This window comes from Barbus barbus (genome assembly GCF_936440315.1).
Source record: "Barbus barbus genome assembly, chromosome: 9".
NCBI classification, from domain to species: Eukaryota; Metazoa; Chordata; class Actinopteri; order Cypriniformes; family Cyprinidae; genus Barbus; species Barbus barbus.
In genome coordinates, this window is record NC_136737.1 from 15,804,468 (window position 1) to 15,827,971 (window position 23,504).

At 36.6% G+C, this 23,504-nt stretch overlaps 1 protein-coding gene across 1 annotated transcript in view; it reads left to right on the top strand.

Annotated features, from left to right (window-relative positions):
- Positions 1-217: 217 nt before the first annotated feature.
- The window catches only part of LOC306875381 (neurocan core protein-like), a gene marked incomplete at both ends in the record, with an annotated part of 127,340 nt that continues 104,053 nt past the window's right edge, over positions 218-23,504 (top strand). Inside the window, 6 exons of the mRNA XM_079425895.1 lie at positions 218-290; positions 12,550-12,942; positions 16,957-17,131; positions 19,775-19,902; positions 20,999-21,292; positions 21,621-22,373. Of these exons, the coding sequence (XP_079282021.1) occupies positions 218-290; positions 12,550-12,942; positions 16,957-17,131; positions 19,775-19,902; positions 20,999-21,292; positions 21,621-22,373 (1,816 nt within the window). The remainder of the gene's footprint in view (positions 291-12,549; positions 12,943-16,956; positions 17,132-19,774; positions 19,903-20,998; positions 21,293-21,620; positions 22,374-23,504) is intronic.

Below are 23,504 nucleotides of genomic sequence, written 5' to 3' on the forward strand. Positions count from 1 at the left end.
AGTACAAACGGATATTTAACAGGATATTAAGACATTTGAGAGGCCTGCTTTGAATACTGTAACCTATCAAGCCTTTGAAAGGGTTACTTCCTATAAAATGAGAAAAGGGTGAAAATGCACTTGCATTTGATCGTTTGATCATAATTAGTTTTGACATGACCGAAATGTATAATCAGTTCACCGTTCTCTCTCTTTTTCTTTGTGTTTCTCCTTTAGGATGCTGGGGGAGCTCCGCTTGACTGGGCTCCAGTCTCTCCTGGCTGTGTGTCTGCTCTTCACCCTGGAACATGGTGAGTCATTCTCTCCTGAATCTCAGCATTCATCTACTCTTATCCATTCAGTCGTGGGAGCGCGCTTGTCAAATCAAATGCCCTCGTTGACTCTGTAACAACTTATGTATCGACGATATATCGATCTGTCAGTATTTCTGTCTATCTATCTGTTGTTCTGCCTGTCTAGTTGTGAAACTCAACGGTGATCAATTTTTTTTTGGACCCCATTGACTTCCATTGGATGCACAAAAAGTTCAAAACACTTGTTTTGCGTTATTTTGTGTTCCACTGAAAAAAGTAAGCCACACAGTTTTGGAACGAGGTGAGTAAATGATGCCAGAATTTTCATGTTTTGGGGAACCATCCCTTTAAACAGCTTTTCTCTCGTCCTTTCATCTTGTGGTAATTACCGTCGCACACCTTTCCCTGACCAGATACTGATGAGCCTTTTTGGACATCGCTGATAAATCCCCCTCAGCTGGATTCCGCCCTCCGCTGCTTCCATCTGCAGTAAATAGAGAGTGCGCGAGGAACACTTTCATCTGCAGAAAACCTCATTTCCTCACATTGCCACCTAAAGACTTGTCATCACTCACTCTAATGCCTGCAACGGCTCTCAGCGGCAGTGATACGTGCCCACGTGCCGTGAAAAAGGAAGAAGCTGACGCATAGCTTGTGCCGACTGAATCCTACTCAGATAGGCTTTTATAGATGCAAACGCTTCACGCTTCTCCATGCAAAACCAGGTCCCAAGTCCAAACTTTTGGCATGGCTGTGTTGCATGCATTGTTTCACAGACCGGCCTCTTCTGATTTCAGACGACACCGGGTTCATATCAGGTTCTTGCAGGGCTGCCGGCTGGGCCGTGGAGTCTCTCGGTCCCTGACCCGCTTGCTGCCATCTGCACCAGTTGCTTGGAGTCGGGTCTGGCACTTGAGGACCACACGCGCCTTTCTTTTTTAGCTACAGCTGCGATGAGCGAGACAGGCTGCACATAATCTGCATAAAGATTTCCTTGCCCTCTTTGCTTCACTCTCCATCGAAACCGCTCTCATGGGACACCCATGGTGTAAATAACGACACTTTGTCGGCATGATTGTTAAATGCTTTTTTTTTTGTAGAATCCCTGCTTTCCTCATCTATCAACCAGGGCAATGTTGCAAGTGTCAACTTTACAAGTGGCTGGCTAGTTTTCAACATTTGACACAAGCATGAAAGTGCATAGTTTAGATTGGTTTTGGGGTTTTTTGTGTTTGCACATACATAATGCAATTAAAAATACTAATACAACGAATTGGAAAATAGGAAAATTTTATATATTTATTTATTTAGCATTAAAACACAGGAAAAAGGAGTTTTTTATTTAGTTATAATTAATTTAATTTGATAAAGATTTGATGATTAGTTTTTATTTATTTAGTTATTTAGTGTTAAAACACTTACATTTACTTACATTTACATTTATTTATAAATAATTTAATTTGATAAAGATTTATTTATTTACCCTAACACAGTTTGGCTCGTCTTTGTGCTTGTAAGCCACTGAGCCATTTGTCTTTAATGTTCTTCCTCTTAAAATGTAAAATGCCAACATAATCAATGTATTTTATGCCCAAAAGGATTGAAATGTCACAAAAAATAAGTTTATTGATGCACAGCATTCAATCAGTCTGCTATTTCCATAAATAGTTTAAACATTACCAGTGCCAACTAATTTTAATGTTACAACACTCAAATATTTAGCCATGCATAAGTCACGCAGCTGCTGCTCCAGTTTATGTGGGAGGCGGCGGGTATATTTTTTATCTGAAGGGGACTTGGGTTGAGTAGCATCCTCATATCGTGCTAAATAAATTTGCCATTACCTAGCAGAGAGCAGGAAATGTAGTCAAGCCTCTGGACTCAGAGTATCTTTATGTATGTGTGTGTATTTGAGCAAGAGACAGGAAGGAAGACAGGTGATATTGAGCACACCCTGGGATCTGTTAATATTCATGGCGCTGTGAATATGGCAGGAACCTCTGGGGGGTTTCCGGAGGAGAGTATCTCATGCGAGACGCTTTAAGAAAGGGAATGTCATTAGGACGGCCCGCGCGCGTTTGCTACCGTATTAGCACACCTGTTCGCTTTTAATCCAATGATTCCACTTCTCAAACACGGTTTTGGAGGCGGCTGTGTCCGTGATGGCGGAGGATGAAAGACGCCGTTGGAGGCCCCACTTAAGAGTTCGAATCAAACAAACAGTCCTTATTCGGTGCAAATGACTCATATGTAGATTTACGTTGGGGCTACTGGCTCCTGCTGCGCACATTTCTGTGAGTTTGTCACTAACGCTTTGGATATGTGGACACATGATTGTTTTGAGCTCAGTGGGCGCGTGTATAGCGAGTGGTTGTACGCAATTAGACACCGTGGGACAGTCTCGGCCTGTGGTTGACTAACTGAAAGAAAGAGCAGGGGAAAATACTGACTAACATGGGCAATTTGCCAAGTGGTGGACTATAAAAATAGCCACGGCACTAAACCATTAATTTGTCTCCGTTGCCAATGCAAGCATTAAAAAGTGTTTCAGGAAGTATAGTAGTTAACATTTGCAGCCAAATTACAGTAACATCACAGCTCATGTTAAGGAAAGTAGAAGACTTGGTTATTTGATGGTATTTTGGTTCATTTGGAATCTTTTGTCTTTTTGTCCTGTTTATTGTTTTAAATCCAGCTTTTGTTAGTATTTGTTCCTACCAGTCATTACCATTACTTAATTTTTTTATTTTTTTATTTATTTACCTAAGATGATGATGATAATAATAATAATAATAAATGTTAATAATAAATTGTAGATTCATTAATTTACTCTTGATTAATTTAATTTGATTTATTATTCAATAATAATAATAAAAACAAATAAACAATGTCATATTATTTAATAATATTAATTGGTATTATTAGTATTAATAATAATAATAATAATACCAATTAATAATATTAATTGGTATTATTAGTATTAATAATAATAATAAATGAATAGTATAATAATAATAATATTATACACATTAATATATGTAAGCAATTCTTTCTTTCTTTCTTAAGATGATGATGATGATAATAATAATAATAAATGCTAATACATTTTAAATTAATTTATTATTAATTCATTTGTTTTATTATTCAATAATAATAACTATTATTATTATTAATAATAATAATAATAATAATAATAAACAAATACAAAAATAAATGAATTGATATTATTTTATATTATTAACTGATACTATTATTATTAATATTATTATACGCATGAATGTATGTAAACAAAAAATAACAAGTTGATTCTTCTTCAAATAATTTAAATAATATTACATTCTTTATTTTATTATTTAATTACCTAAATTAAATGGTAAAATAAGGAAATACTTTGTTCTTAATCTCTTTTTATTATTATTGTACACACAGGATATATGCAGCAAAAAAGGCCTGGCATGCCTGTAAATATTTGGCCACCGCTCACTCACCACACTGAAGAGAGATCGCAGCACACTTTCAGATTAATTATTGTGTCTGCCATTAACTTTGTATATGGTCTGCCGCAGCAAACATTAAAGCATGTTTAAGGAAGCAGTTAATATTCCCAGCTCACATAAACACCACCGAATGCCGTCTGTCACTATTAAGACGAAGGTTGTGTAAAGAAAGTAGTTGGCTTTTTCACTTGACAGTATCAGGCTCATTTTTTATTTTCATTTCATTTCCTTTTTTCCCCCAACTTTATTATGTTTTACCATCATTAATTGCTGTGTTCCTTTTGGTCGACGTGGTAATAAAAGGCCCATTACTTCATAAAATCCCTCAAATATCACCGTCCAAACGAATGAATGAAATAACTCCAGAAGGCACGGCTCATCAGCATAACCCCGGCCCTCAATCGATCAGTCATTCGGTGGCTGCTGGGTAATTGAAGACAATGGGGCCACTGTCAGCAAGCAGCCAATTACATTAGCCTGCAGAAAAAGAAAGAGAGAAGAAAAAAAAGGTCCGTGTAGGAGATGCGTTCTAGCGCTGTTGCCTTGTGTTTCCTGTTCTGGGTTGATAAAGGCTTCTGACAGCACTTAATGCATTTCAGGTGTTCAAAGACGACGGCAAATAGTCACAATACATCAAGCAGTCGCTGTATTTTTCGCAAGCCGTCGGCCTTATAACCCTCTGTATTTTACCTTCTTTTTGGCTCGACCTCAGACGGACGAGGAAAGATTAAAAACAACAGCAGAATTTCAAACAAAAGACCGATCTCCAGGGGGTTATGCTTGTAGAAACATTTCCATTTAAATGCAGATTTGGTATATTTCACCATGCTTCTTACATTCATTATTTACCCATGTGGGACCAAAGCAATTTTTTATTCCTTGACTCCGAGGCGTAATTTGGTTTTTAAGGAGGTATCTGCATTTGATTTCTGTTTATTTCATGTGGCAAATTAGATCACGCTTGCACACAAAGCATTACAGACGAAATTATTTTTCACATGGTTGGGGCAACTGTATACGGAGAATGGCCTAATTTACTAAATATCCGTTTAAATGCGGCTGCAAAACGCACATGAATGTTTGCGTGTGGGCATCGAGGGCCTGGGGAAACAACGTCATGCTCCGCAGTCTCGCTGCTTTCATTCTCCTCAAGCATGAATTCGGGGAGCAGGAAGGTAATTCAGAGCCTTCCCCTTATTGTGAGCAATCCTTCCCTGGAGGTGGAGGACAGAATGGAAGAAAAGCATGAGCTTTGAGATCCAGCGGAAGGACTGGAGAGGAGGAGTCGAACCCCCTCCAGAGCAAATAAATTATCATTTATAATTTAGCGATTTCAGTTGTCCTGCTGCTCCCAAATCACAGGCAAACAAAAGCTTTTGATAATGTTACAAAAATAGTTTTTTTTTTTAAATCATCAATTTATTGTGCAATAATATAATATAATATATAATATTTAATTTCATATATATATTTATTATTCTATAAATACTGTATATGAATATATTTAATGTTATTTTCATCATGCGCATTACATATTATTTATAATAAGTATGATACAGTATATAGGAAAATTATGTATAATAAAAACAACATTATTATTATTAAAAATACTACACTATTCACTTAAGATTGCTATATTTATTGCATTTTTTCCATTTTATCTCAAATATAATATTAAAAATAATAAACATTTGACAATTTATACTGTAGTATTCATTATTATTATTTTTATTGTTGTTGTTTTTGGTATTGTTGTTGTTATAATTACGACACTATACGTTGCTGAATATTTAAGATGTATATATTTATTGTATATATATTTTTATTGTATATAAAAAATATACTAATATTAACAATTATTATTATTTTATTTAGATATTTTGCCATTTGTATTTATTTGTTTGTTTGTTTGGGCTGGGTATAGATTCTGATTTGATTTGATTCTGATTCGCAAGCTCTCAATTCGATTTGATTGGATTCTTAAACGAGAGAGAGAGAGAGAGACTGCCTGAATGACTGAGTGCGTCCTCCATCAGGTTACGTGATATTCATAAGTCGTTTTGAGGGGGAGGGGTGGTTAACATTTTTGATTAAAGATTGCAAAGGCACATGAATTTTAATAAAAAATAGTGCACGGATAAATTATTTATAATAAACACTACAATATTCCATTAAAAAAATAAGAATTTTACATTTTGATTTCATTGCGACTTTAAATTTTTTGGCAAACAAAAGAAAAATTGTGATTATTCCTTTAAAAATAAAGTTTTAATAATATTTATAATTGTTAGTAGTAGTACTAGTAGTAGTAGCAAGGGTGGCGTAACAGGGGGGAAGGTTAGGATGATTTTAAGGGCCTGACGAGGGTGGGGGCCCAGAATGTAATTTTTACCGAGGGGGACAGACCCCCCAAACGTGATCGCGGGGGGCCCAGAACACATAGCGGCACCCCTGAGTAGAAGTAGTACTAGTATTAGTATTATTACATTGAGTCTTAGACAAATGTAATATATCTCTGTCACAATTTCTTCACGTTAAACCAAACTTTTATTTTGACAGGTCGCTGTGTAGAACTTTCTGCTTATGTGTATATGAAATGACGGTAGTTTTTCTCAAATGAAACGGTAACGTGCTAATGAAGGGTCTCTCAGAGCAGCTCCGGAGGTGAAGTTCGTGTGTTCATAACGTCATATAGTGAAACAGCAGAGGTTGATTTGTAATAAACGAAACAGCGCGTCTGCGCCATTCATTCATTGCACAAATCATATGCGTAATGCCAAATGCATAATATCAAATATATTTCCATGCAAATACAAATGTAAATCGGCTGTCTTTCACTTCAGTAAATAGCACAGGATCTTTGGTTGACCAGGGCCCTCATCACACCACTCTCAAATCGAATCTTTCCTCTTCGCTTCGTGACATGTTTGTGAAGATGTGTGCTGTGATTCAACAAGAAAATTGCAAGTCCATTTACCCCTTGCATCGATTGTCAAGCACTCGCTGGCCAGCGGTTTCACCTGTGTACAGTCCATTTCTGTGGGGACAGATAAGTGCTGTTCCCGCTGGACGAGTGGGCCGCCATCATCTCCACCAACATACTCACTATTACTCACTGCAAATGACCGCTGCCCGTTACAGAGGACATGATCCTTCATGTTTTAGCTAAATGTCATCATAGATTAATTTATATCATCATACTTACTGTAAATATGCATCGTAACAGCTGTGTATAGTGTGATGATGCTCTTTGCTTTCTCATTTAGCAGGATTTAGCTGTTTAGGCCCCATAAATATATAAAGAAACTAAAATTGGGGTTAAAGATTTTGCAAACAAGGGAGCACAGGGCAATCTATTTGTGCAGCGCTGCAAGACTCACCAAAACCACATGAGACTCTTGAGCAAGTAAACTTTCAGCATGTAAGATGGAAGAGATGCAAAGCTTGCAGAGAACAGAGGATATATATATATATATATATATATATATATATATATATATATACACACACACACACACACACAAATGCTCCACATGAAACTATATTACTATGAGTTTCTTTGAAGCATTTAATATAAAGTGTTTTTGAGTGATTTTTTCTGGTGCAGTTCACTCGTTCTGCAGCCTCTGCCACATTTTTCATGCTTTTTTTTCATAGAAATGAGTTTTTCACGGCTGTACTGTGACTCACTGACTGAGGTCGATGCACCCATAATGACACTGTATCTGTGTGATGTTGAGGTGTTAGAATGCAATATATACGCTTTTATTGCATCATTTTGACTGTAAACTAAGAGGTACAGGTGATTTAGGTCCCTGTTATTATGTGTTTGTGAAATGTAAGATGCATTTTTCTGCTGGATGTTTTTTTCCCATTTTTTTTCATTTGCCTATGGTGACACTGAATCAATTTCTGCTCAGAAACATTTTCTTCTTCTATTTATATTGGATTTAAAACTAGAAGAGAAGCAAAATATATTTGTATTTATTAAATTTGATTATTTACACAATTTTGTACATTTATTATATTTGTATATTTTATTATTTATAAATAAATACCGTTTTAAAAAGCTTTAAAAAGTTCCTCTGGCCTTAAGAATTCATTCATTAATTCATTCAATCAATAACTTGTCCATTAGCTTGTTTAACATCTATTTATTTATTTTTTTACTTAATTGTTTGTTTGCTTGCTTTTCATTAATTTATATAAAATATAATAATATTTACTTATTTTACCATTAACACCTCTTGGCCATTAATAATTTAATAAATTATTTATATATTTTTGCAGCAAGTAGCTACTACTGGCCTTAATAATTACATTTGCATATATTCTCTCTCTCTCTCTCTCTCTCTCTCTCTCTCTCTCTCTCTCTCTCTCTCTCTCTCTATCATTCATCATTGTATTTATATATTTATTTATTTATTTACTTGCTTATTTAACAAATACCTCCTGCTAGCCCTTAGTCTGTCTGTCTGTCAAATAAAAGTAATAATAATAAAAAAACTTTTAAATGGTACACACAAGCTCTTATTAATTCAGCATGTTTTAATTAATTTAGTTTAAAAATGTGAATTTCACAGTTTGATGGATCGAGTCAAGAAAAATGTTTCTTCTGGTTCATTCATCATCATGTTGCATGTTCATTCAGCAAGTAAAATCAAATTATGTTTAAAATGAATTCATTTATTTAGTGTTTTATTATTATGTGTAAACAATCTATCTATCAAATAACTTCTCAAGCCACTAGGGGTGTGCAGCGGAGCCATTATTTGTATCTGTATTTGTATCTGTAACAATCTCAGAATTATTTGTATCTGTATCTGTATTCGGATGGATCCGGAAGTGGGCGTGGCTTAAACCGGAAGTTCGTCAAATTACATGGAAATACCATTTTAAAAGCAAATCTGTTTGATTCGTAGTTTTCATTTAACAAATATGCATTGTATAGGCTAACTAAAGAAAGTATTATTTTTTTATTATAATTATGACTTTGTAAATATGTTCTATTTAAAACTACAGAAAATGTTGATCAAAAGAGAACAATAACTTTATTCTTCTTGTTTTCCAGTGAAACTTTGTGTACAATTTACGAGTGTTTTATCAACAGAGCACAACAAATTATTTGGACCCTCCAAAAGCCTTAACCAAACATCGCTTTTCTTCGTCTTGTATAATTAAATGTTAGGACCGTTTTTAGGATATTTTTGTCAAGTTAGTTGATATAACTCCAGACAAAGCTCTCATTTCTGAGAGACGCGCATAGACCCCAACGCGGCTTGCGCTCATTTCATTCATATAGGCTAGCTTACACTCATTCACTTTACACATCCAGGCCCATAGCCAGCTGAGGTCTAGACCTCCGTAAATGTTTCATGTTCAAAAGTAAAATCGTTTTTTTATTAAGTTAATTTACAAAAACGTTTGGAGCATTTTGTGTTCGTTAAATAATTTATTTTTCTTTCTTAAAGTAACGACCAAGCGGCCAACGACAGACCGGCAGGGTGATCATAACCATGGTTGATCAAGTTAGCCTTCTCAAATCATCAGGACTTGCCTAAAATCAAATCTAAATATACTAAAACAGTTCAAGCATATAACAATGTTTAAACGTTAAACCTAGATAAATGTGCGCTGAATCAGTAGTTCATGGAGGCAGCAGCGCAATCAATTGCAGTTTTTTCAATGGAAACAAATTATGCTATAATTTTTGCTCATAAAAGAAAGAGTAATCCATCATTCGGAACTGTAAAGGGTCTACATTTATTTGTGTGCACTCACAATATCAACAAAACATTTTATAAAATACATAAAAGAAAAACATGATGCGCTTTCTGCCGTCTCGTCTTGAACAGGAGCGCTTCACAAAAATGAATCGAAAGTCAGCGAATGCATGCCTCACAGACATGATAAATATATCTATAGAAAGCTTTAAATTACCTCTTAACGAAATAAATCAAATCGAGAACAAAAAGAAAAACTCTTTCATTCTAATCCGTTAAGATGCATTTCTCTCTAAAGGCACATCTAATGAGGAGATGGCGAGTCAGGATCATCATCTTCATCTTTGCGACACTGACACAGAAAACACTTGTTTATTAGTAGATTAAAATATCTTCTTACTATTCCGCCCGGACACATTGATGGTAATTACTTTTGCTGGGGCTTTACGGAAAGCTTTATTGCGTGTATTTGAAGCAGAACTCTTCAGCTGCTGACGGCTCTCTGCTGCTGCGGGACTCGAAACACCGTCGAGCCGCTCTCAGTCGCGGCATGCTCTCGTGTTGTTTCCAGCGCGGCAATTTTTTCATCACTAAATGATGGATGTCTAAAATATAAAAATAAGGAGAAGCCTAAAACAGGTCCGAGGCCCGGCCCGCGTCTGAACTATGATGGGAAAATTGGCCGAAGCCCTTAGAATCGTCCTAACATTTCCCCCCTTACAGCGCCCCTGCTGAGGAGACCACATTCGTTAGACAAACGCTATGATCTCCATGATATTATCTGTATGAAACTGTGTCAAACTCTATCACAGCAGTAGCCATTATTATTGCACAAATCTTAACAATCACAGATCTCACTAATGTAGTGCTGTTCCGGAAAACATGTGATTGTGTCTGCCGAATATGTTTTATGTTATTCGGATAAATTCGTTATTCGTTTTGAAGCCATTATCCGTGCCTTTCCGAATAAGGTATTCGGCTTCGGGCACATCCCTACAAGCCACTTATAAAAAGTATCTGGGCTACTCCAAAATAGTTAGTTAAATAAATAAATAAATCCAAAATGAATGAATGAATGAAAAAGCACATTACTGGCAGGATAGAGCCAGCTCCATTGCCCAATCTCTCTGCTTAATTATGGGAGTTGTTGGGCCGGGAGAGATGAAATTTCCCTGTACTGTTAGCAGACTCCCTTCTTTACATTAAATCAAATCAAATAACGGCAGGGCAAGGCCAGACACGAGGTGCCCGGCGAAAGCCCACTCTAATGAAAAGAAATCAATGAATTTTCAGCGGCCTCTCTTCCTCCGTCTTACCTCGTGTCATTCATTCAGTCCGTCTTGCAGCAATTACATTCTCACCTCCCCATATGCAAGTGAGAAAGACGAGCTGCCGTCCAGCGCATTGTGAGAAACTATAATGCAACTGTACATAATAGGAATTGTGTTTCACTTGAGGATGAGAATGAACTGCTATAGTGAGTCTATGCATCAACCCCCCTTTTGCTCACGCCACCTATTGATTTTTATTTTTTCATTTATTAATTCATTTATTTTTACCTCTGAGGCAAACGGGATTATTACCAGCGAATTAACTCAATTTGCCTGTGCGGTTACTGTTTGCAGGGTTGACTGAATTTATAAATCACATGCAGTAAATGCAGTCTAAATAATAAATTGTTTACTATTGTATAATGTATAAATATTGATTTTAGCAAAAAAACTTTCTGTTTCTCTCTTATTCCACAAATCCACAAAAGTTATGTTTGTATTTTGCCTCACAATCGATGACTGAACTACAAACAGGGCTGTTTATTCGCTCAGACGTCTTCAGGAAAAGGGCTACCAAGCCACTTCTGGGCTATCTTACCTGGGCTACGGAGAAAAAGAACTGGACTGTTGATCAGTGGTCCAAAGTCCTCTTTTCAGATAAAAGTAAATTTTGCATTTCATTTGGAAATTAAGGTCTGGAGAAGCACAGAATCCAAGCTGCTTGAAGTCCAGTGTGAAGTTTCTGAAGTCAGCGATGATTTGGGGTGCTGTGACGTCTGCTGGTGTTGGTCCATTGTGTTTTATCAAGTCCAAAGTCAATGTAGCCGTCTACCCGGAGATTTTGGAGCACTTTATGTTTCCATCTGCTGACAAGCTTTATGGAGACCCTGATTTCCTTTTCCAGCAGGACTTTAGCACCTGCCCACACTGCCAAAACCACTTCCAAGTGCTTTGCTGACCATGATATTACTGTGCTTGATTGGCCAGCCAACATGCCTGACCTGAACCCCATATGGGATCTATGGGATATTTTCAAGAGAAAGATGAGAAACAGTCAATCCAACAATCCAGATGAGCTGAAGGCTCAATAGTGCCTCAGCAGTGCCACAGGCTGATCGCAACTGATGCTGTAATTTGTGCTAAAGGAGCCCCGACCAAGTATTGAGTGCAGAAATGAACATACTTTAAAGAACTTGAACTTTTCTGTTTGGCAAATCCTTTTTTGATTGATCTTAGGAAATATTATAATATTTTGAGATACAGATTTTTGACTTTCATGAGCTGTAAGCTCTAATCATCAAAATTAAAACAAAGAAACTTTTGAAATGTTTTGCTTTACATGTAATGAATCTAAAATATATGAAAGTTTCACTTTTTGAAATGAGTTACCATAAAAAAAGGAACTTTTTCACGATATTCAAATTTTTTGAGATGCACCTGTATATGATTATTTCAAGTTAAAGTTTATTTATAAAACACATTGTGTTTTACAAACAAATGATGTACAAAAGTGCTGTACAATTAGGAAATACAGTAAAGGAAACAACAACAACAACAAAAAAACTGAATTAAATAGAATAGCAAAGTAAAAAACAAAAAAAAACAATAAAACTCAAACATCTCAAGCAACACAAGCTGAAGAGAAACCTTACTGTATACAACTGAAATCAGAATGAGCTTGAAACACTATGAGACACTATTCATCAAACTGCTCAAGACTAGTCGTGAATCTGATCAGTTTTGTCATTTATGTCTCTGTTCTCAGGCATGGTGAGCTGTGATACTGTGGTGAACATGCGTAAGGTGACTCACCAGCGGGTTCAGGAGCCAGTCTCAGGTACGGCCCTCCTGCCGTGTGTTTTCACCCTGCGCCCGAGTCCTTCAAACGAACCCCCCCGCATCAAGTGGACCAAACTGTGGGGTCAACGTGGCCCAGATGGCCTACAGAAGCAGCAGTCGATTCTGGTGGCTAAAGACAATATAATCAAGGTGAAGAAAGCCTTCCAGGGCCGTGTGACCTTGCCGGGATACCCAGAGAACCGCTACAACGCCAGCTTGGTGCTGACAGACCTGCGCTCCAGCGACTCGGGGATGTACCGCTGTGAGGTCGTGGTCAGCATTAACGACGAACAAGATACGGTGCCCCTTCAGGTCACGGGTAATGTAGCGCACCACAGAATGCTAATACACACAGCTGTGATTATAGTAATCAGATTCATCATAAAACTACTGCTGACTTCTTTCGTCTTAAAGAGATAGTTGTTCCAAACCTGTATGAGTTTCTTTCTTCTGCTGAACACAAAAGAAGGTATTTTGAAGAGCTGAAAAGTTGATAGTCCCCACTACGGAAGTCAATGGGGATCAAAAATAGTTTGGTTAAAATGTTCTTCAAAAAAATATCATCTTTTGGGTTGAGCAGAAGAAAGAAACTCTTACAGGTTTGAAACAACATAAGATAGGATTTCCATTTTGGGGTGAAGTTCAATGTTTATGTTTTGCGCAAATCGTGATTAACTTCTCTTTTCAGTGGTTTCGCAGGGCTCTGGGTGCAACGCTCTCGCTGAATGACTTGATATATTATTTAATCTGAAAAACTGGCTGTAATTACAGTCTTCAGAGCTGAGGATTGGTTTTCCTGCACATCTGGTGGCGTTTTCCATCAGATCAGACTACGGAGGCATGGACCAAACAGCTGCTACATTTTTTGCATGCTCAGATTTCTGCCAAAACCTTGATGAAGTTAGTTAGACTTCATTCGCTGCCAGCATGCAGCACAGTGCTTGTATTTGCGTGAGGCTGTGGAGCGGAAATGTTCACGGGTTGAATTTATCAAACAGTCGCAGCATTTTTACACGCAAGACAACATTCAGAGCGAAAAACTCGTCTTATTCACTGAGTAAACTGGTTTAATTGGGTGCTAAATGTGCTGCAGAAGTTACACAGCAATTAAATCAATGTCATTCTTTTAAGCACAAAAGTAGATTACGTTTATTATAGGTTAACAAAATCTAGTGCTATTGTGCTATTGTAATAAAATGTATTGTAATAAAAAAGCAATAATAGTCATAATAAAAATAATGTAAAACATCACAAAATAATATATTGAATGAATATTTAAATGAATAACATTTTTTTAATAAAAATTATTTTAAATAAATAACATATATATATATTTGTAAAAAAAATAAATAAACAATGTAAATAATAAACATCTCTTGTATAGTAAAGAATCAATACAGAATGTGTAAATTTAGGCAATGTAATAATAAAAACAATAATAGTCATAATGAAAATTATTTTAAAAATGTAAATAAAATAAAATAAATATATTTTTTAAAAATTGGACAATTAATGGCAAATTAAATAACAGTAAATAAATACAAAAATGAAAAATCTAAATAAAAAAAAAATAATTAAGGAATTAAAGTATCACATAAAAAATGAAAAATAAAAATGAAAAATAAAATATCTAAATTTAAATTTCATTTTAAATAAAAACATCTAAAAATATATAAAAAATAAAAAATAAATCTCACATATATATATATATATATATATATATATATATATATATATATATATATATAAATTGTAAGGAGTAAAAACAAACAAAAAAATATTGCATTGAAATATTTATATAGGTAGGGAACCAAATATGAAGTTAAACAAAAACATGATTTCAGTGAACATGGCCTAGACAGCATCAAGCAGCAAAGGGAAACAAATTTATGACCATTATGATGAAGTCATAATTTCTGATTGTAAAACAAGGATTACTTCTCTGAAGAGAGAGTGACTCTTAAAAAATGCATTATGAGATGCCAGTGCATTATTAATATTATACAAACTCATGTACTGAAACCTCCTCCTCTGCACGTCTGAATGGTTAATTAGTTTGAGCTCAGCAATTAAAGCATTGAAACATGCTGGCAGCCAGTATCATGAAAAATTCCCATTACTGTTACGAGCTTTTATGGAAATAGCAATAACATTGCCAATTAAAGCATTCACCAACCTTGGACGCTTTCACACCTTATTGTGTTACAGCAACGTATTTTTGAACACTAAGTATTGGATAATGTAGGGAACAAATAGTCGAGACAATTTACAGGAATATTTAAAATAAAAAATAACTTGCAGTTTGACCTCATTTGACCAAAATCTGTTACTAAGTAAAACCTCCTCAAAAAACATTCTTGATGTTATTTTTTTTTTAAATTCTGTATTCATGTGAAATAACTACACTGTAAAAAAAAAAAAAAGTTGAGCCAACTTCAAATTTTAAAGCAACCAGATTCAGCAGATTTTTGAGGTTTTTTTTTTTTACAGTGTATGCACACAGATGCAGTCATATTAATTGCATAATTATTAAACTAACATTGCACTGTTTGATACAACAGAACATTTCTTTAAAAATAAAGGTTCTTTAATTGCATCTTTGGTTCTATGAAGAACCTTTAACATCCATGGAACCTATAAAGATTATTTATATAGGAAAAAAAGATTTAGATTAATAAAATATTTTTCACTATAAAAATGGTTTAAGAACTGTTGATTGAAAGGTTGTTTGGGGAAACAAAAATGGTTCTTCTACGGCATCACTATACCCATCACAAACCCCCTTTTGGAAACTATTTATTTATTTTTAAAGGAACATTTCATCCAAAAATGAAAAATTGCTGTAATTGCCTGTACCCTCAGGCTATCCAAGATGTAGATTAGTTTGTTTCTTCATCGGAACATGAGTGTCCAAACAGCTGATAAAAACATCTCAATTATCCACAAGTAATCCACACAACTCTAGTCCATCAATTAACAGCTTGTGAAGTGAAAAGCTATAAGAAAGTCCATCATTAACATTATTTTTAACATCAAAATGTTGTTTCCAGCTAAAACATGAGTCCTCTATCCATAACATTGCTTTCTCCAATGGACAAAGCCATCTCATTTGAATCAGGAGAAAAATATGCACAGACCAAACACCATTTACAAGCAAAAACAGTCCAAAACAGTTCTAAACAAATATTTTGGGTTATTATGGATTATGACTTGTATTTTGGCCAGAAGTGACGGTTTAAAGTTAAAATGCCTTATTGATGGATTTGTTTATTACAAACACGCAACTTCACAAGACATTATTTAATGGACTTGGAGTTTTGTGGATTATTGAGATGTTTTTATCAGCCGTTTGGACTCTCATTCTGACGGCACCCATTCACAGTAGATCCATTGGTGAGCAAGAGATGTAATGCTACATTTCTGTATTTTTGAGAGAACTATTGCTTGAAAAGTGTAGCTAAGATTTCAGACTCAGTGAAACATTACCGACATTCAACAAAACAGTTAGCTAACTGGTCATAAATCTGACCTTCCCTGGATTATGTCTTGGGGAAATGAGATATGGAAACTCTGACCCCCTTTTCTAATAGGATACGGCATCCCTCAGTGGACGAGAGTCCCACATATCTCATCCCCAGATGTTTGTCACAGACAGTGAATATTTTTATAAGCTCCAAGTCTGTCCTAAACTCCTATGGGAAGCAAAAAAGAGGAGCAGGCCGAAAAAAAGGTAGGAAGCAAATAAAAAATGAGCATTTTCCTCCGGTGCCCCTTTGAAGTGGGGCGTCACACGTAGCTGCCACAGTTGGGTAAGAAACAGGCCGTATTGCTCAGGAGTCTGAAATCTTCCCTCTTAAGACGTCGCCTGAAGTGTTTCGCCATAAATTGGCCCACCTAGCTTTGAGGATTTTCCTTTGTCCCTTTCATGTTTGTGCGTTCTCCCGCGATGGCAGCCGACAGCGGAGGTTATGGACGTGGAGTGTAGAGGACTCCAAACCCATGTGTTCTGGGAATAACAGACGGACAGTTCAAAAGCAATCCCAGGAATCTCATTTCTTTGTACATCGGACTGGAAGTCCGTCCTCTAACTGGTCAAAGAACTGGTGCTGGGATTTCGCTTCTTTTGTACTGTGTTCCTGTCTTTTGCTTTTCTCATAGGATTGAGGAATAGCGGAAAAATAAGAATAAAAGTGAAATTCAGGAAATAAAGCGTTTCAAGGCGCCTGCATTGTTTCATTTGTTAAGTTAAACACATATTATTGCTATTCATTTGGGACATAGTTTTTGCATGGTTCCCATCATGCATTCTGTTTTTTGTTTCTTTCCCAAACAGGAGTGGTATTTCACTACCGCGCGCCTCATGACCGCTACGCGCTGTCCTTCACCGACGCCAAAAGAGTTTGTCTGGAGAACTCTGCCAATATTGCCACTCCGGCCCAGCTACAGGCAACTTTTGATGATGGCTATGACAACTGCGATGCTGGTTGGCTGTCGGACCGGACTGTGAGGTCAGAACAAGAGATTAGTCAGTTTTTTTATTTGGAACCAGATTTGGAAATGTGCCTTTATATTTAGCATTTAATACGTCTTTGGTTTATTTATGTAATTCTGTTCCATTATATTTAGTGTATTTATAATATTTTATTAGACATTTTAATTTTAATTTTATTTTCAGCATGACAAATGTGACCCTGGACCACAAAACCAGTCATAAGGGTCAGTTTTTTTAAATTGAGATTTATACATAAGAAAGCTTTCCATTGATGTGTGGTTTGTTAGAATAGGATCAAATCTGGCAGATATAAAACTATGTGAGGATCTGGAATCTGAGAGTGCAAAAAAAAAAAACGAAATATTGAGAAAATCGCATTTAAAGTTGTCCAAATGAAGTTCTTAGCAATGCATATTACTAATCAGAAACTTAGGTTTTGATATATTTACGGTAGCAAATTTATTTTCTTTACTTAATATCCTAAAGATTTTTTGGCATAAAAGTAAAATCGAAAATGTTGACCCATACAATGTATTTTTGGCGATTGCTATCAAATATACCCATGCTACTTATGACTGGATTTTGTGGTCCAGGGTCACAAATGTCTAGCATCTATTTTATTTTTTTGTATTTTTTTGTATTTTCAACAGAACAAATGTACAGTATTATTTTATTGTGTAAATTTATAATATTCAATAAAATTTTCTGTAATTTAATTTTAACATGACAAATGTGTTTTTTTTTTTTGCTTTATGTATAATATTTTATAGAATATTAAATTATTTTATTTAATTTTATTTTCAACATGACAAATGTCTGATATTTTTTGTCTTTTTATTTTATTTTATTTTCAACATGACAAATGTCTGATATTTTTTGTCTTTTTATTTTATTTTATTTTAAACATGACAAATGTCTAGTATTTTATTGACTTGATATATTGACTTGACTTAATATCTTATTGAACATTCTAATATTTCATTTGATTTATTTCATTTTCAACTTATCAAACCTCCAGTGATTTATTTTTGTGTATCTATAAAATTTTATTGAATATTTTAATGTTTTTTTTATGTCAATATGACAATATTGAACCAATATGTTTAGTATATTTAGAATATTAATTTTTTATTTTTTTTTAACATGACAAATGTCCAATTATTTTATTTCAATCTGGCAAACAACCATCATTTTTTTGTATATATTTTTTTTTTTTTTATTGTAAACGTCCAGTAATTTATGTTTAACAAAAAGAACAATGAAACAAATTATAAGTTACAAGAGTTACAGGTCTATAACTCCCGGATCAGCGCCGGGAGATGACGTATGTGGCCCTGATCGTAGGCGGAGGCCAGACACCTGGATGAGCGCCAGAGACAGATCCCCATTGAGGACCCCGCCACTTAGACAGCCATTGGGAAAGACCACTGGAACCAGCTGAGCCCATTCAATCTGACTTGCTGCAGTTTGGAACTGAACTGCTGGTTTGTTTGGCCTGAGGAGAATTGGCCCCCCGACTGAGCCTGGTTTCTCCCAAGGTTTTTTCTCCATTCTGTCACCGATGGAGTTTTGGTTCCTTGCCGCTGTCGCCTCTGGCTTGCTTAGTTGGGGACGCTTCATTTCCAGCGATATCGTCGACCTGATTGCAAAGACACTATTTAAACTTATTGACACATTATTTTCCTTTTTTGATATTGTGCAGTTGCTTTGACACAATTTGCATTGTAAAAAGCGCTATATAAATAAAGGTGACTTGACTTGACTTGACTTATAACTAGTATACAAAGTACATGCTGTAATGGTTTACTAAAAGACCTTTTGCTTTTCTCTTGCGTCCTTCAATTTTGTGGACCAAATTCAGAAAAAAGCATATATTTGGGAGCAAAGAAGTCTTTGAACATGTTTACATAATTCTATTCCCCAGCGAATCTCTAAATCTTCCTTTTAATGTTACTTATAAAACTATTACTTTGTAGATCAGAATGAAAATTTGAGCTGCACTGCTGATAAATTGGTCCCCCTTTCATGAAACAGAATAGCGCGACTTTCTTCAGAAGGAATCTGGGACTCAAAGCAATTTAATAATCAGCCATTCTAATTAATCGTAATATCTATTATGTATCGACTGCATTACAGCCCCGCTTCTTCAGGCTTGCCACCTCCAATCACTTTTCCGTGGCTGAATGTCAGGCGGCTATTGATTTCAACATTCATATCTACCGCATATTGTCAGCTCGTAATTGAGCCGCGAGGCCTGGCCCTCACCAAATAAAAGCGCGAGTGGGTTTTCCCCTCCCTGCATGGAAGAGCTGTAATTGGGCCATCTCCAGAGAAGCTTGGCTACACATCAGTGAAGATGCAAACGCGCAATTAGCGCAAGCGTATGGAGACATCAGAGATCTCTGGACTGGGATGGAATATATGTGGGCTGCTTTAATGGTTTTATATAACTGACTTCAATATTTGTGCTGCGTGAGAACCCCTATTCGCTATTTCTCTTCGGAAACCCTGGAATGCCGTGTATAATCTCTTAATCAGACTTTAGCCAGCACCCCTGCGTCATCCAAATCGATGCACTTTCCAGTAATTGCACAGTTTATCGTACTCACTCCTTCCCTCCTTGGAAATGACTCCTGGTTTGTTTTGGCTCCTTACCCAGGTATCCCATCCAGTCGCCTCGGCCTGGCTGCCTTGGCGACAGGGAGGACTCACCTGGCGTGAGGAACTACGGCAGCCGAGACCCTGACGAGATGTTCGATGTGTACTGCTTTGCCAACGGCCTGCAAGGTACCGCAGATGCGTTCAGTTACAGCTCAGTCATCCAAAAACTGTGTCTTTAAATGTCCTCGTGAGCCTTAGATGGCGGAGATGCATGTACCTGCTCATGTCCCAACTCCCAGAACATCTAAGTAGGTCACCATGCTTTCAGCTCAGCCCTACGGTCTATGCCAGAGCGGGTACAGTTAGAACATGCTCCTTTTTTTTTTAAGTGCAAGTCCATTTGTTTCGTGCAGGAGTGACGGTCCTGCCTCTTGCTGTGAAGTGGTATTCCTGAATGTCTTAAAAGTTTAATGCCTGTCATATTGGTGTAATTTATTAATTTATGTATTTTTACAGAACTTTTTTTTATAGATAAAATGTTTTATCAATTGGCGTGTTTATGTATTTGTCTTATTGATTTGCCTATCCGTCTAACCATCTTTGGGTGGACTTATTTAGAATTATTTAGTTTTTTCCTTGTATATTACTGTATATTAAAAGAAATTGGATCTGTTACAGAAAAACAAAGTGATTTTTGCCATTGTGGTGGATTTTATTTTACTTTCAACATGACAAACATTCAGTATTTTATTTAGTATACATCTAATATTTGATTAAATATTGCTATATATTTTTTTTTTTTCATTTTTAACATGACCAAATGTCTAGTATTTTATATTATTTTATTTTAGAATCAAACATCCTTTAAAGCCCTAAAAAATCCCACCAAAACAATTTCATCGTGTTCTCGTTTTAGTTTAATCAAATCGAGCGAATTAATTATTATACTGTGGGAACAATTTACTTAAAACAAGGGAACGAATTATTAAGTTGTGTGCTCGCTTTACTATTTTTTTCCTGCATTTCGTTTGTGGGGCTCCATAAAAATGAATAAACAATACATTAAATCTCATTGTTACAAAAAAGTACATTTGAAGTTTTTCCTATATTTAGCAATCACCTGTTTTACAGTGTAGATGTGTTAAACAATATCATGAATATATAACCAAATTTGTTTTCTTTTATAAAGTTTATTTATAGGTCTCATGTTGCAAACAGCAGCATTCTTATGGGAAATTAGCACTTATAAATAACGTGCACTATACATCTCTTCTCTCTCTAGGTGAAGTGTTTCACACCAGCGTGCCGGAGAAGTTCAGCCTGGCATCTGCTTCCACTCACTGCCACACTCTGGGAGCTCAGCTGGCCACGGTCGGGCAGCTCTACCTGGCCTGGCAGGGTGGCCTAGACCGCTGTGACCCCGGCTGGCTAGCTGATGGCAGTGTGCGTTACCCCATCAACCTGCCCCGGCGTAACTGCGGAGGAGATTTACCAGGAGTACGGACCGTTTACCACAACCCCAACCGCACCGGATTCCCAGACACTAGTGACCTCTTTGACGCCTACTGCTATCAAGGTTGGTTGAACTGCTGGCCTTTCTCTGTTTTGCTGCAGGCATATATTCATACAAAGATCTTTTCTTCTTTTTGGGGGGTTTCGACCTCAATGATGAGCTGGAGATTTCTTTTTTTACTTTGAGAAGTAAAAAGTACATCCCGTCTACATAATTTTGCAGCATACTTCTGAATAATTTATCAAGAGTTTCACCCTTGTGTTAGGAGTATCTGAAAAATGTATGAAATGAGGATTAGGTTAAATTCGTATTACAGACTTCTGTATGGATATCTGCTTTGTAGTTTTATCTGTCAATGCCGCCATTAATGAGACTATCTTCCTCTTTTCAGAGAAGAATTTCGAAGAGCAGGCAGCGATACTCCACAAAACCCTAGAAAACTCCAATTTGAACTCTTCAAGCGACGAAGAGGTGCAGCTCCAAAGAAACGGAGCCTTCCCTGAACCTTCAACTTGGGCCGGTCTGGTCGATCTCGAGAAAGAAGACTTCCAGTCCATCATAAACAATGAATCTTCAGAAATCTCAGAGGAGCATGTTGTAATCCATCTTGGACCTGAAGAAAGGTCTGTAGACTGGGAAGACGATGCTGTGGAGAAGCAGGAAAACCTTCAAGGGGGTTCGGCGAAAGAGGAGACTGATGATTCAGATGGTCCTGATGTGTCTCCTGACCCGTCTTCAACCATTCCATCTTCCTCTACGCAACCTCAGACCAGCAACAGCGTCATTTCCAACTTTGTGAATACAATCATGAAGCCATTTAGGTACTTGACCGGGACTGGAGAACCTGAGATGCCGGCCACAGAGTCCAGCCTCTACAGAGGAACCTCAGAAATGGTCCCATCTGCCAGGACGAAGCCAAGTAGAGGGGAAACAAGCAAAGTTGGTGCTGCTAACGCTATCGTGGAGCCTAATATCAAGGAACATTCATACAATCCCTCGTCAGATCCAGAAGAAGAGCTCTTGGAACAGGAGAAAGAAGTTGTCTTGGTGGCTGCGCAGCAGGAGATAAAGAGTCCAAGCAAATCTTATATGGATCATCCATATTCCCAGACCTTCACAGACAGCTTCACTGGACCAACCAAAGGTACAACACACTCGTCCAAAGCTTAATAGAAGTTTAAGCATGTACAATTACACAAGACCATGCAGCTTCACTTCTTAATTGAAGTTTGTGAATTAGGTGAAGCTCATGCTTAATTTAGTTGAAGTAGGGCTTAATTACATTTTGTATTATTTTGTACTTGGTTTATGTAGAACCACAAAAGTGAGTTCCTCTATTATTGATTTTTGGCCAATAAGTCAATCTTTCAACCAAGAGGTCAATCTAATGTTTATTGGTCAATAGATGGGTGTTTCTTCAACTTCAACCACTTATTTGTCTCATGGGTTGATTTTTATTTAAGTCACTAGACATTACCTCTAGACAGTGCAAATTAGTTAGTGGACAAAAAAAAGTTGTTCATGTCCAAAAGCGCCCATGGTTAAAGAAGCACCCATGAAAGGAAGTGAACAGAGCAACAACAACAACAAAAAAATCATGTAGGCCTATAAAAAAACGAGATTTTATCCACTGTAAATTAGTGGAAGGACGTATTTTTGGTATTTCTTTAGCTGAATCCAAGTACACAGTTCATCACTGAATGGACTGTACTTTTAACCCTCATAGTGTGGCTTTCATTCACTGCAAATCAAATGTGGCATCCACTTGGTGCAAAGATAAATGCCCTTGGCATACTATGTCCTCCAACAGCTTGCTGTTTATTTTTTCATTGTTTTGAAAGAAAAACAATATGGCATTAAATGGTTCTTCAGGAACAGGCGCCAAAGAGGAAGGTTGCGACACGATTCGTTCTCTGGAACACAAAAGTGGGAGGGTCGCTGTAGAGGTCACAGCGCTGAGATGTATTCCTGCCTCCTGCTCTAGGGCTTTTAATTGATATCAATGTCTGTCATATCTGTGCCAAGTAAAGCTGCATAGTAAGAGAAAGCATAATGGGATCCAACCTCTGAAAATTTAGAGCGCTACGAGCCTTAGGCTGAGATTGAAGCATGTCTAACTGGTGTGGTTTTAGCGCAATGGGTTTTGGCAGCAGTCCGTTCTCAAGGCATCATCAGTACAAATATCCTCCCCGCGAACCAAATTCAACTGGGAACATTAATGTTTAATGCCGGGTGAAAATCCAGCTTTAGTCAGCATGCATTATTTACATCCGAA